Raw genomic sequence first — 14,825 nt, forward strand, 5'->3', positions numbered from 1 at the left:
AGAAAACGGATCCGTCCCCCATTGACTTTAAATTGTGTTTATGACGGATCCGTCATGGCTGTAGAAGACGTAATACAACCGGGTCCGGTCATGACGGATACCTGCGGTTGTATTATGGCAACGGAAGCGTTACAAGTGACAGGTAAGTATTAATGAAACCAAATTTCTTCCACAGGTCCATGGAACACTTGTATTTTTCATGATGCCCGGAGAACCCTCTAAATGTATCTTGATACCGTACAAACTTCTAGTTTGTCAACAGCAATTGATGTGTGCCTGCTTGGAACATAAGGGGCCATTCAAACGACTAGAGCGGGTTTCCGCTTGCGGCTTGGTTCTATTCAATAGAGCTAAACTGCAAGCGGATCCGTGGCATCTAAAGTGAACTGTAGCAGAAACCATGTCAGTTCGCAGTATATGCAGCGGATTTTGACAGCATCAAAATCCTACGTGTGTAAGGGGTACAGGCCCTAAGAGTACAGATTTTTTTTGTAATGAAAACTACAACTCCCAATAGGTCCTGAAGGTCTGCAATTCACAGGGCATACTGGGAGTTGTAATTTCCAGAGGGGAGGACAGTAAAAATGTAGACTTTTTTTTAGCAATAAATGTTCTGTCTTCATACACGTTCACACAGTGTGCAGTCTGACATTCAGCATAAACCATTCCTGTCTTCCAAATAAGAGGACTGTTCTCTGTAGTCTAACTTGTTTATTGGTCAACAGGCTGTACTCTCTGCGCGATGCACGTGAGTGAGAGATTGTACAAGTGTGCGGTAAAACTACAAGAATGCAAATAACATGTAGAAGTATAACGTATAGAATAGCATGTACTGTAACATTTGCATAACACTGAAGCTAATGGTAAAATGGCTGCCTAACATAGGACTACATGTCTAACTAACATTAATAACAACTACCAGAGTAAGGCCCCTTTCACACGAGCGAGTTTTCCGCGAGGGTGCAATGCGTGACGCGAACACATAGCGCCCGCACTGAATCCTGACCCATTCATTTCAATGGGTCTGTGCACATGAGCGTTGGTTTTCACACATCACTTCTGCGTTGCGTGAAAATCGCAGCATGTTCTATATTCTGCTTTTTTCACGCAGCCCTGGCCCCATAGAAGCGAATGGGACTGCGTGAAAAACTGAACGCAATCGCAGACAAAACCGACTGAACTTGCTTGCAAAATGGTGCGAGTTTCACTGAACGCACCCTGAACGTATCCAGACCTAATCCGTCACCCTCGTATGAAAGAGGCCTAACAATTACAACTGACTGAACAGTTCCGCATAACATAATATCCCTGAAACAAAGGTAGATCTTTCACCAGATATGATTTTTACAAGGGTCGTGGAGTTTGAGAAGGAGATATGCAGAAGGACAGCTCTGCTGATGTGTCCTGGTGACTGGAGACTTCTCTTTCACAGGATGCTTTGCACTCCCACAATGCTTTGCACCACCCTCAATGCAATAGTCTATGGAACAGGAAAAACAAAGCGTAATACAACTTAACACCGCTAGATGGTGCTATAACCACACTACTCACTACAGAAATACCAAAACTGAGGCAGAATGAAATAGAATCATTTTCTAACCCTGCTGGGCAGAACAGTAAATACCTATTAGTTTGGGAGGAGACTGGTTTGGGCACACTTCTCAGCTTGCTTTATTTGAAACAGATCCTCATTCTTCTGTTCTGTAGCTGTGCCTGCCTGGTTGTCATATAAACTGAAATCCTGCCGCCGCCGCGCTCTGCACTGACTCTGCATAGAAAATGGGCAGGGCTGCTCCTGCCCTGTGTGCAGCGTCATCAGTGTGACCATGCATGCACTTAGTAAGAGCACAGATCAGGAGGCGGGGCCCACCGTTGAAGAGGGTGGGCCCCGCAGCACTGCAGCAGCCATACAAGATGAGGTGAGAGGAGCTCAGAGATTATCTGGCCACTTGCACCCAGCACCCTCATGCCCATTGCTGGCCCTGTAGTTAGTGCCTTGCTGCTTATTACAGCGACAGGCAGTGGCGCTTTCCAGCAGGTAGCTGGGGCTGCCGCTGATCAGTGACTATGTGCAGGGGCGTAGCTAAAGTCTCATGGGCCCTGGTGCAAGAGTTCAGCTTGGGCCCCCCCTCCTCATTGCTTTGTGGCCAGGGGTAGGGAAGCACATAGCCTTCACGCTGCGCACCCCCATTCCCCACTTAAACCCTTCCCTCCAGCCAGAGGTGTAACTTGACCAGCATGCACTTTCTATAATACTGGTGTCTTCTTATGCACCACAACGGCCTTTGAGCCCCCTCAGGCTCCTGGGCCCGGTAGCGACTGCTACCTCTGCACCCCCTATAGCTACACCCCTGACTATGGGATTATCAATATAGGCATGCAGGCAAAGGGCCAGTCCGAGTCTGTGTAAGCGGCAAAACAGGTAGTCAGGGGCCAGTGATACCACAGTGCAGCCCAAAATACTGCCGCCCCCACTGCAGTCGAATTCAGGAGGGCACCTGGTGCTCCTAGCATTAATTATTGCTGACAGCACCAGACTGTTATGTGAGGAGGGCTCGGGCGGCCCCCAGGGCATCGGGAAGTTACCCTGTAGGGCAGGGGTAGGCAACCTCCAGCACTCTGTTGTGAAACTACAACTCCCAGCAGTCATTATTGCTCTGCTCTTCTTAGAACTGCTGGGAGTTGCAGCTCGACAACAGCTGGGGTGCCGAAGGTTGCTGACCCCTGATGTAGGGTCTGTGACAGATATGCCCTTGCCCCCTTCGCCCAAACGAGTTCTAGCCAGGAGCATGATATGATGGCGGTTAGGGCTCATGCACACAGCGGGTCCGCAATATCACGGATCAATCCGCACTGCAAAAAAATAGTGCATGCACTATTTTTTTGCGGCGTGGAGGCACGGACAGGAAACCCCCAGAAGTACTCTGTACTGCTTCCACGGGCTTCCGATCCAAGCCTCTGTTCCGCACCGCCCAGATTGCGGATTCGTTCAAGTGGGTTGCGGGCCGCAATACAGGCACGGACATGTGCACGAGCCCTTAGGCGTGCACAGGATATATCTGGCATCTCCCTTGGGCCATGGCATCAGCGCTGGTGAATACAAGTAATACCGGCAATGTCACCACCTACTTTTATTATGTACTATGGCGCAGCAACCCCTATCGGTGGAGCGTATAGCGCACGGTTTACCGAAAAACTTGGACATCACTGATTATCCAGGTCTACTGTCTGGTATGTGAGGAAAATTTTTTAAAATCATTGAAATAATTGAAAAATATATATAATGAAAGCGATAATTGGGAGGGATATGTGGTGTCCGGCCATTGCTGAAATACATGAAGCCCATGGGGGCACTCGGGAAAGCGGCATTTGATATTCGCCATTCGGTGTTCTTGGAAAGGAGGGTGATTACTTCTTTGCACGCAGTAATGGCGGACATAGTCATTGGTTATTATTTTTTAACTTTTATTTTTGAGGAAAATTTTCCACAGCTCACAGACAGAACATTTTCCCTCAGAGCCTATGTTCATTTTTGAGGGCTATTTTCCCTCAGCACAGTTCAGTCATTAATCCCAATTCATCCCTGTTTACTAAAACTTCCCCCGACGTTAGTGTCCACACCTCCCCATTGACTGCACACCCCCCTCCCCTCAGCGCTGCTGCGCCCCTTCTAATCACTGTTCTCTTTGTCCTGCCGCTAAGCTCCGGTGGGCGTGGCCAATGCCTGTTTTCGAGTTTTTCCTATTGGCCAAAACGCCGTTCCCTTTTGCTATCGGCCGATTGGTCACCTCCAGCAGTTACCAGGGGGCGTGACGCAGGTTAGCGGCTCACCTGTGATTGGCTGAAGAGAACAGTAAAGGCGAGAGGGGAGGAATGATTCCTGTCAGAATGACAGAAGCCGAGCGCAGACATGTAGGTGGGCGTGGTTATCCCCTCAATGCCTTGCCTTCTCAGGGCGTGGTTACTTTAAAAGGGGTGCGGTTATAGCAGAGGTTATAAGATGAATAGGTGTGTGGGCGTGGTCTCTGCGGTCTGTGTCGCTCGGTCTGCCCCGCCTCCTCCTGTGCCCGGTCTGTGCTCTTAGGTCGGCTCGCAGTGCACAGCTCGCCGGCTGCTCTCTATCTCTCCGAGCCGCACAGCTGGAGCACCGGACCCGGGGGCGGAGGCGACACCATGAACGGCACAGAGAGCAGCGACTATGTCATCTGCAGCAACTGCCGCAAAGTGCTGAGGAAGGTGAGAACCCAACACCCCCGAAACTCGCCCGAAGCAGCCGAACCTCCCTGTAACTGTCCGAAACAACTTGCATGACAAGTCCTGGCATATCCCTGGCAAGGGCATGCTGGCACTTGTAGTCTTCCAGCAGAGGTACAGGTCGCCATAGACTGCTGATTCCCAAAAAAAAACATTTTCCGCTGTTTTCATGCAAATTCCAATTCGAATGACGATTGGATCGCTCCGCGTCGAAAAAACCCGTAAAACCGTAGGAAACTGTATTGTCTGATGGGGTTGAACGCGCCGAATCGGTTGTACGGTTGCGCGTTTCTGATTTGGTGCGTAACCGTAACGAGCGCCTGCGCGATCCCTGCCACTGCGTAATTCTTCGAGGCTTACCGTTAACCTTGACTGTAACCGCTGGCAATCGGTGGGGGAAAAAGATAAATAAAAATCGTATAGATTTTAATTGGTCGCAAGCAACGACCCTGGGGGCGGTCGCGGCGAGCGCTATTCATCCGTGCCTATTGCTAGGTAAAAAAAATAATGTTTCATCTCCTCTCTTCAGAAACTGCCCCTCCCCCTCTCCATTTTTCAACCCCAAACGAATCCGTACCCCTGTTGTCGCCCAGTTGGGCACCTTGCGGGCAATGAACGGATGAGCCGCGGTCAGGTTTCTGCGGGCTCTGGCATAGAAGGGGTAAATCGGCGATCATCGTTACGTTATTTCTTCTACCTTGGAGGGGTTAAGGGGATTTTGGAACGGGGAATTATACGGTCAGGCTGTGCCCCTTTAAATCTCTTGAATGATTGACATAACCGGATGAGCTTGCAATCTAATTTTTAATTGCCTCTGTTTGCCCAAGGTCACCAGGGGATTCGAAGCTTTGGGTGCTTTAGGAAGATTTGGCCGGCGGAGCGACTGTTTTGGGACGGTGTTTTGTTACGAGATGTAGCAGAGCCGAGTTCATCGTATATATATATCTGAGCGCTCGCCGCGTTTGGCGAGTTGTCGCCGCCGCGTGCTGCAGGAAGGGTTAACAGAGCGCCTTCGGCTCTGCTGCATCTGTAGCCGGTGCGGTTTATGGTTATCTCGCACAGATTGCCGCGGGAAGCCTTGTTTGTGTGATGAGGTTGGCTCTTGTGGTAGGTGCCAGGTTCTGTGCCCGCCTGCCTGACACCCTCTTATCCCTTGTGGTTTGCCGCTCACCCGGATTGTGCCGCTCGCTCTGTAGGTAGTATCGGCCTTCCTTGTATACTGTGCTTACTGCACCTTGTACATGTGCCAGAATTTAAAGGAATTTACCTTGTAAATATAAAACCGCCAGCGAATAATAGTCCTGGAGGAGTCCTCCTCTACCGCCCAGTCCTGTTTTAAAGGGACCCTGTCACCTTGGCTGAGCCCCCCCAATGCTGTTGGTCGGGCGACCATCCATTGTGAGTGGCCAGAGATGGCTTATTGCTGTGTCCCCCTTTGAACGCACATGCATCCTTGGCCAAGCGTGCGTGTGGGGGGCTAGGAGTCTTTGGCCGATAGTACGTAATGTGTGGGACCAGCTTCACAGTGAATATCTGCCCCTATGGGGGGTTGTCGCCCAGTGGTAGGGGGGGCGGGGGGGTACATGGATGCAGGCAGCATCACCAGCACCTTGTATGAGAGGCCTGCACTACTCCCCTTCCTCCATGGAGGCTCGTACAGGATTAGAAAAACATGGTTGGTTTCCAGGAACAGCGCCACACCTTTGCACAGGATGTGAGTGGTATTGCAGCTCGGCTCCATTGACCAGAATAAGATTGAGCTGCAATACCGCGAGTGACCTGTGCAAAGGTGTGGCGCCGCTTATGGAAGAAACCAGCCATGTTTTTCTAACCATAAAGTGATGGCTGCTAGTTCGGATCCATAACTAAGTTGAAAGCCGTGTGTTTTTGCTTGTGTGAACAGTGCCACAGAGCCGCGGGATGGGTGACCTGTCTGAACAGGTGGAATTCCCCTTTAAATACTTAAAGGGGATTGTCCGGGTTTTGGTAACGCTTCCTTATTGAAGAATGAACAGTTTTGCATACTTTCCATGTTAATTTCTTTCCATTTTCAACTTCTCTGCTTGCTGTCAGTGAATGGTTTATATCCAGGGAGGCTGAAAACCCGTACAGTCTGGATTCCGCTCTGTTTAGGTGATTGACTAGCCTGAATGCTATTGTAGCAAACTGTCAGCTGTGAGAAGCATTAGGGTTCACGTGGCGTTTTCTTGCTGTGCGGATTACCGTGCGCATTTCATGCCGGAATCCGCTCACACTCCATTGTTTTGAATGGGAAAATTCTCCGTAGTTTGTTTGACGCTGATTTTACATGCGCCCCGTTTAGCCCAATTGAATAGGACTTGCACCATGGCGGACGACTAATCCGCGGCGGAAACCCAGACACATATACGTGTCAGAGTTTTTCAGTGTGTGAACATACTCTTAGATGTGTATGGGTTTTCAACTTCTGGATGTAAACAGGAAATCTCCCATTCATTGACAGCAAGCAAAGATCTTGGATTTATTGGTTTTTATGTTCATTTTATTTCAATTAATTAGAAAAACTGGGAAAAAAAACAGTTTTGTCTGTAGAGGTCTCTGCTGCGCCTGGTAGCTTGAGGTCTATGGCGAGGAGCCCCTGTTATTAATTCCCCACCCCCCTATATTATTCTTGTGAGGTGCCAGGGAGCCTCGGGCGTCATACACATTGGCCCTCGGCAGCAGAACATTCCTGCCAAGCGGGCACAGTAGTTGGATCTTGTTTACATCTGTGGTGCGTGCTCAGCCACATCCTAATTTCCTTCGTTAACTTCTGACAACTATGGTAGTCTCATTAGTCACCGTGGAGATTCAGACGTTGTGGTTTTAGCACGTTTTGGACCAATCCCTCACGGATTTGTTATTGACAGGCTGTGATGTTCACAGCTCTCCTCCTCCCCCTCTCTGCTTAATGACCTCAGGTCACAGAGCATGCCCAGAACAAGGATCCACAATAAGTGATGTTCACAGCTCACCTCCTCCCCCTCCCTGCTCAGTGACCTCATGTCACAGAGCATGCCCACAGAAAGGATCCACAATAATTGATATTCACAGCTCACCTCCTCCCCCTTTCTGCTCAGTGACCTCAGGTATGAGAGCATGCTCACACGGATCCACAATAAGTGATGTTCACAGCTCACCTCCTCCTCCTCTCTGCTCAGTGACCTCAGGTATGAGAGCATGCTCACACGGATCCACAATAAGTGATGTTCACAGCTCACCTCCTCCCCCTCTCTGCTCGGTGACCTCGGGTCACAGAGCACGCTCACACGAATCCACAATAAGTGATGTTCACAGCTCACCTCCTCCCCCTCTCTGCTCGGTGACCTCGGGTCACAGAGCACACTCACACGGATCCACAAAAAGTGATGTTCACAGCTCACCTCCTCCTCCTCTCTGCTTAATGACCTCAGGTCACAGAGCATGCCCAGAACAAGGATCCACAGTAAGTGATGTTCACAGCTCACCTCCTCCCCCTCCCTGCTCAGTGTCTTTAGGTCAGAGAGCATGCCCACAACAAGGGTCCAAAATAAGTGATGTTCACAGCTCACCTCCTTCCTCTCTCTGCTCAGTGACCTTTAGGTCAGAGAGCATGCCCACAACAAGGATCCACAATAAGTGATATTTACAGCTCACCTCCTCCCCCTCTCTGCTCAGTGACCTCAGGTCAGAGATCATGCTCACACGAATCCACAATAAGTGATGTTCACAGCTCACCTCCTCCCCCTCTCTGCTCAATGACCTCAGATCACAGTCTCCCATAGAAGTCCGTAGAGTCTTCTCCAGACTATAGGTTCCTATAGTCAGTGTTGCCACCATAAGATATATAACACCACATCAGCTCAGGCAAGAAACCCCATAATCCTGTACAGAAAATGGAATAGCAAAAATTTTACAATCAGAAAATAAAATCCGGTTAGAAAACAATGTATTGGTATCTGATTTTAATTATAATTTTTTTTAATATATTTTTTTTTTATACCAGTACTTCTTTACTTTCATTTCGACACAAGGAATCCTGGTTTCTAGTGTTGTTGTTTTTTTTTTTTTTTTTTCAATTTGTGGTGGAATCATTTTTTGCCCGAGACCTCAAGGGCCGGTCTTGGTTGACTCTTCTCATTTCACGTGGAGATTTTCCATTCGCTCTTTCTAGGGCAGCAGAAGTATTTACAACGTCGTGTTAAACATTAGTATCTCAAAGTCCAGGCCGGCGAGCATTGCCGAGGGGCCGAGCCACACGTCTGGAGGGTTGGGTGCAGGTTTTGTGACGCAGCGCTCGTTGCGGTGTGCGGCTTCTCTGGGGTAGATTTCTTTTGTGGTCGTTCTCTGGCACCTACTGAATGTCGTAAAGTAAAATTTCTGCAGCTCGTTGCTGTTTATACCGGTCACTCCTATGGTTCTTGAGATGGTATCGGGACCTCTGGACTGTTTTGTATACAGATGATGATACTTACTAGACCCACCAGGTCAAGCATGAGAAGCTCTCTCTTTTTTTGGTTGCGTACCTCCTTTGCTACTTTTAGTACATTGAGTATAGTCGTTTATCTTTGTCAGGAAATTTCATACAGACTTTGTCAGGGTCCAGATTGAAAAATAAGCACCACCGCGATGGTCACCTACCGCTTGGGTTTATCTTGCCTGGAGGTTTCCTTGCTTGGCCCATAAAAAATTAGACGGTTCTCAGCAAGTCCTACCAGCTCCAACAACCTGTTGGGTTTTCAGACGCTCTTGGGTGTCTGATCTTGTGGTGGACATGACTAGACCACTTACAACTGTCCTCCTCGAAGTATGTCCAGGATTTTACTAATGTTGGGTGATCCTCAGGATAGTCCATTCATATTTGATTGTTGGGGTCTGACTCCAAGCACTCTCTGCAGTTTCAGATTAGCTTCAGTGCCAGAACTACATCAGATCAGATATAGGATAGGCCACCAGTAATAAAATCCTGGACAGCCCCTTTAAGGAATTTTTATTTTATGGTCACCTATAGTGTGAGCGTTGGTTGTATTAGGAGAAATATCTACTAGAAAATTTTGCCACATAGGCACCGATAATTCTAATACTCAGAACAATGGCTTTAAGCCGGCTTATCTGGGCTAAAACTGGGTAATGCGGTGATGACATTCAGCTTTACTGTAGGCTGTAAAATGAGATGCTTTTCACACCATAGCTGGTTGTACTGACACCTAGTGGACAGTATTAGAAGTGTAATGTTTTCATAGACATTATAAGTAAACTATACCGCAAAAGTGTGAAAAATGGTTTCCAACGAGGGATTAAGTAAAGAATAAGCCACTTTATGATGATGTCGTCTCCTTTAAGGGGTTGTCTAGGATTAGAAACGCATTTCCTCTTCCTTCCAAAACGGTGTCCTACCTGGCCACAGTTTGCAGCTCACTTCCGTTCACATTCTACATTTTTCAAACCAGCAGTAGGATCTGATTACTTTTGTATTTGCATGTAATTAAACATTTTGTATAGCCAGTGAGCTATTCACTAAAATCTCTCTGTATAGCGCCACCTGCTGTTTGCTCTTTACCTTATTTCTTGTCCATCTCACTGAGGTGGTCGCACGCGCTCAATTTAAATTTTCAACTGCCACCGGCCCTATCTTCTTTTAGGAGATGTGACAGTTACAGGGGGAGAGCCGCAGCAGAAAGGACATGACCCCTGAGAAAGGACACACTCCCTGATCTGCCAGCCTGAAGAGAATCTAGCAGAACAATTGGAGCAATGAATGGGGAGATCTCTGGTTCCATGTGAGGTCCAGGGCTGGTCCTAGCTTTGAGTGCAGGTGGTGTGAGGATTGTAGATGCTTCACCAGTCATCGAGGTCATGAAGACAGAGTGCAGTCTGTGGCTGCCCTCGGTTCACTTACCACATGAATTCCTGCCCTTGTGATGGGTTCACTTTAAGAAGGCAGATGTGCGCTTTAACAGTGGTTTCTGTGTCACGTCCTGACACTGGATCGGATGGTCCTCACGGGGGCGAGTGACAGGTGAGGGCTGAGGAGAATGTAGTGCAGCACTTGTTCTGAGTTCAGCCTTTGCAAGGAATTTCTGCAGCGACCTTCGAGGTCTTGAATAGGTTAATTCGCCCATAGTCTCCACATTCCTGTGTCCTTCATAATCTTATTGGATACTAAAAAGATTATCCCCTTTATTTCGTGTTTGAAGGGCCAGCTGCGTAATCTGTTTAATGCAGCGTCCCATAACTACCGCCGTCTCCCTCCACCCCGCTCTTAAAGGGCATGTCCACCTCCGAACACCACTGTACGGTCTACCTACCAAGTGCTCACTGTGAAAATTCATTGCTTTATCTTGTACTGATCTTAAGTCATTATACTCTAGAGCTGCATTCACCATTCTGCAGGCTTCAGTGCTGAAATCAACAAGCTTTCTTTGCTGACAGTTTATACTATGGGGAGTGTAGCCTTTTCACTGGACACTTTATGCCTAATTGTCCCTGGGTGTTATAGGAGCTTAGGTAAAGCTTCTTGTTATTTTTTCTGCGACGACCAAAAGACTAGTGAGTACAGCTCTGGAGCACATTATGTAGTGTAACTCAGGATGAGCACAATCATAGGAAAACAACTTATGTACGTACATGTTCATCCGTAGACCTGTTAAGGGTGTGTCTGACAACCAGCTCACTGTCATTTTCCATTCAGCAGAATTGTGAATGCAGCTCTGAAGTATAAAGCAGATTATGTATAACTCAGGCCAAATACAAGCTATTAATGCAGTGTATTTACATATCTATTTGTGTCTACAGTAGATAATGGTTCAATCTAAACAGTAAATTGGGGTATAGAGGTGGACGTACTCCTTAAAGGGTAACTGTCATATTTTTTTTATTTGATCGTTTATTAGAGCTAGGCTACTTTTACACTGGCGTTTTGGTTTCCGTTTGTGAGATCCGTTTCAGGGCTCTCACACGCGGTCCAAAACTGATCAGTTTTGCCCTTAATGCATTCTGAATGGAAAAGGATCCGCTCAGAATGCATCAGTTTGCCTCCGTTCCGTCTCCATTCCGCTTTGAAAGCGGAAGCCAAAATGCTGCTTGCAGCGTTTTGATGTCCGTCTGACGAAACTGAGCCAAACGGATCCGTTCTGACAAAATGTAAGTCAATGGGGACGGATCCGTTTTCTATGACACAATCTGGCACAATAGAAAACGGATTCGTCCTCCATTGACTTTCAATGTTGTTCAAGACGGATCCGTCTTGGCAATGTTAAAGATAATACAAACGGATGACTGATCCGCACCAAACGCGAGTGTGAAAGTAGCCTTAGTCTGTCAATGATTGCCAAAAGATCTGTAATTACCTTATAATAACAGCTTTCATTAATGTCCTCTGTCCCTTTCCACTGCTCCCTTAAAAGACTGTTGCTAGGGCTGGTCTGTCTTCCTTTTAGTATAAACAGAAGACAGAGGGGCGGTCCTTCACACTGCATGGCTGCGTTAGGCTTCAGAGTGAGGAGGCGTGTCTCTCAGTAATCCAATCTGATTGGCTGGCAGGGAGCTGCTGGCTACAGCGAGCGTGTATGTGAAGTGAGGGAAAGCAGTTTTGGCCTCAGAGAACTGGCAGAGGAGCCATCTTGAGAAGGTCCTCATATTGTTAATGTTTAATCAGCCGTAACTAAGGGAAAAACTCAAGGAAAACAGGGGTATGTGAAGAAACTAAAGATTGCTTTATGCATAATGCTGCTGCAGCAGTAACAAAAGCTAACATTGATTTTTTTTTATGAAAACATTAAAGTTCGCTTTAAAGAGGACCTTTCACCAGGATACATGTATTGAAATAGTTATATTCCCTTACAGTGCGGCCCCCAGTGATGTCTTTTTGCTTTTTTTTTCCCCCTTTGTCCGCTGTGGTCCCATTTGTTTTGGCGCCTCATATGCTAATGAGGCGATCCGGTTCAACTAGGCGGGGACTTGAATTTGTCCTGGGCGCGGTTATCTTCTCCCTGGCTTGCGAGCGCATCCAATCAGAGCGCCCCGCTCTTAGCCAGGGAGAAGGAGCTCAAGTTCTTGCGGGAGAAGGAGCTGCGATTCTCGCGAGAATTTGAGCTCCTTCTCCCTGGCTAAGACACAGGCCAGTTGTCCGGATCATCGCTCATGTAAAAGGAGACACCTCCGGGCCTGTTCACAGGTGAATTTGTGGATTCCGGAGGCCGTCCCCTATACAAGAAGCGGGGGGGGGGCGTGTCGCCTCTTGGCATGTTGTCCGGACAGACTTTGGTGGGAGCCATGACGGGTTTCTGCCTGCAGTTTACCTCTATTCATTAGGGCTTCACCGCGAGCTGGTCCGCAGCATTCAAAGCAAGAAAACCATGGCGGAACGCACGGCAGGAAATCTGCCATGTGAACATACCCTTCCAGGGAGTTAAAAAGAATATATATTTGAATGCTCTTTGCAGGGCCGGTTTTGCACGCTGGTAATTTTTTGCTTTCGCGGTCATTGCTTTGGCCCGGCTTCATTCATCAGGGCTAAACCGCGAGTGTGGGGTCAGTGAGAAGCCATGGCGGAACGCACGGCAGATTTTCACCCGATTGAAATCGCCGTGTAAACGTACCCTTCTAGTGTTTGACTTTTTTTTTTGGGGGGGGGGGGGGGGGCGACTGCTGCAGCAGAATGCTCTTTGCAGGGCTGGTTTTGCACGCTGGTAATTTTTTGCTCGCCATTTTGGCCTGGACGATCACGTAGAGACCGCAGCTTCCATCCCCTATCTGGCTTTCGAGCTCTTTGCGAAACAGTTGGGGGGGGGGGGGGGTATAAATGTTTTTCTTGCTGAGCCCTGGCCGGGGGCCAGCAGCAGTTGATTGTCAAGCCTTGCTCTTGCCTTTGGCAGCTGGATTCTGTGTAAAAGGATCTTGTTGTTGAAGTGAACAGTTGCAGATAGAAGGATTTTGCAAATCGCAGTTTTAGTTTTCTTTTTTTTTTTTTTTCACCCGCCCCCCCCCCCCCCCCCCCATCCCAGAACCAGGGGGATGCCAGGGCTGAAAAACAAGCAAACACCTAATCAGAATGTTTTTTAGCCTCCTATGAAAGGAGAGGGTATGGGGAGATTTCTTCGCTTCAGGATCAGGTTACATATAATGCTTTCAAGGACCCCATATTGGACTGAGCAGTCCAAGGGAGGAGAAGGGGGGGGGGGGGGGGTGGACTGTGCCTCAGTTTTAACCCTTGCCTCCCCGGCCGTGTATTTTTATGACTTGTTTGTCTCTTCAGGAATGCCTGTAAGGAGGCGTGAGGGACTCGCACTGCTGTAGGGTGTCGAGGAAGGGAAGACAAATGACTCCCGCCAGGGGTTATTGCTCAATGGCAGGCGGGGTGAGGTCGGGGGGGAAAAACAATATCTTCTAGGTACGGGGTAAGGTCAGTGGCAGTATGAGGCGGTAAACAACGTGATGGAATGATCTGCATCCTGAGTATTGGGCAGCGGCCTTTGGCGCTCTAATTGTTCCGAAACTACAACTCCCAGCACGCTGTGAGAGACGAGCACTATTGGGGTACGTTGCGAATTGTAGTTTTGCTTGAAATGGGTATTCCGGTAACAACATTTTAAACCCACGTCCACTGGACGGGTGGGGGTCTGACCGCTGGGACCACAAGCGATCTCCGGGACCTGTGTCTCCCCTATAAGTGGAGCGGTGGACGAGCGTGCGCACTGCCGATTTATTCACATCTATGGGATCGGCGCAGACTCTTGCGGCAGTGTGCACCGACGATCCATTCAAACGAGGGACATGGGCCTCCCCCGCCCCCCATCTCCGTGATTGCGGACCCATTCAACGTTCGTGTGCAACACGCCTAAGGAGAGACCATTGTCTTCTGATCCTAAGTTACAGTTTGCATTATCCTCCACAGCTGCATTTACAATTCCGCTGGTTGGCGCTGGAAACAGTCAACAAGCTTGTTGCCAGACACAACCCGTGCAGCTTGTCTGATCTCCCTTAATGTCTGATGCAAAGAGGGGGCTTTCCAAAATGCAAATCACTGCGACAAGCCCTGTTCAAACATTAAGCCAGCAAGGACTGCTGGGAGAGTTCAGCTCTGAAACCAGCAGAATTGCGAATGTAGATTTGGGCTGTAATACAGGATGTAACTCAGGATCAGTACAGGATAAGTAATGTATGTACACAGTGAGTGCACCAGCAGAATAGTGAGTGCAGCTCTGGAGTATAATACAGGATGTAACTCAGGATAAGTAATGTAATGTATGTACACAGTGACTTCACCAGCAGAATAGTGAGTGCAGCTCTGGAGTATAATACAGGATGTAACTCAGGATCAGTACAGGATAAGTAATGTAATGTATGTACACAGTGACTTCACCAGCAGAATAGTGAGTGCAGCTCTGGAGTATAATACAGGATGTAACTCAGGATCAGTACAGGATAAGTAATGTATGTACACAGTGACTGCACCAGCAGAATAGTGAGTGCAGCTCTGGAGTATAATACAGGATGTAACTCAGGATCAGTACAGGATAAGTAATGTAATATATGTAAACAGTGACTGCACCAGCAGAATAGTGAGCACAGCT

General features: G+C 48.2%; 1 protein-coding gene across 2 annotated transcripts in view; it reads left to right on the top strand.

Annotated features, from left to right (window-relative positions):
- The first annotated feature begins 4,039 nt into the window (after window positions 1-4,039).
- SESN3 (sestrin 3) overlaps window positions 4,040-14,825 on the top strand; it is a 77,217-nt gene continuing 66,431 nt past the window's right edge. For both annotated transcript variants that reach the window (XM_040426316.1, XM_040426317.1), the window contains exon 1: window positions 4,040-4,236. In XM_040426316.1, the coding sequence (XP_040282250.1) occupies window positions 4,174-4,236 (63 nt within the window). In that variant the 5' untranslated portion in view covers window positions 4,040-4,173. The remainder of the gene's footprint in view (window positions 4,237-14,825) is intronic.

Source organism: Bufo bufo, chromosome 3, assembly GCF_905171765.1.
Source record: "Bufo bufo chromosome 3, aBufBuf1.1, whole genome shotgun sequence".
NCBI classification, from domain to species: domain Eukaryota; kingdom Metazoa; phylum Chordata; class Amphibia; order Anura; family Bufonidae; genus Bufo; species Bufo bufo.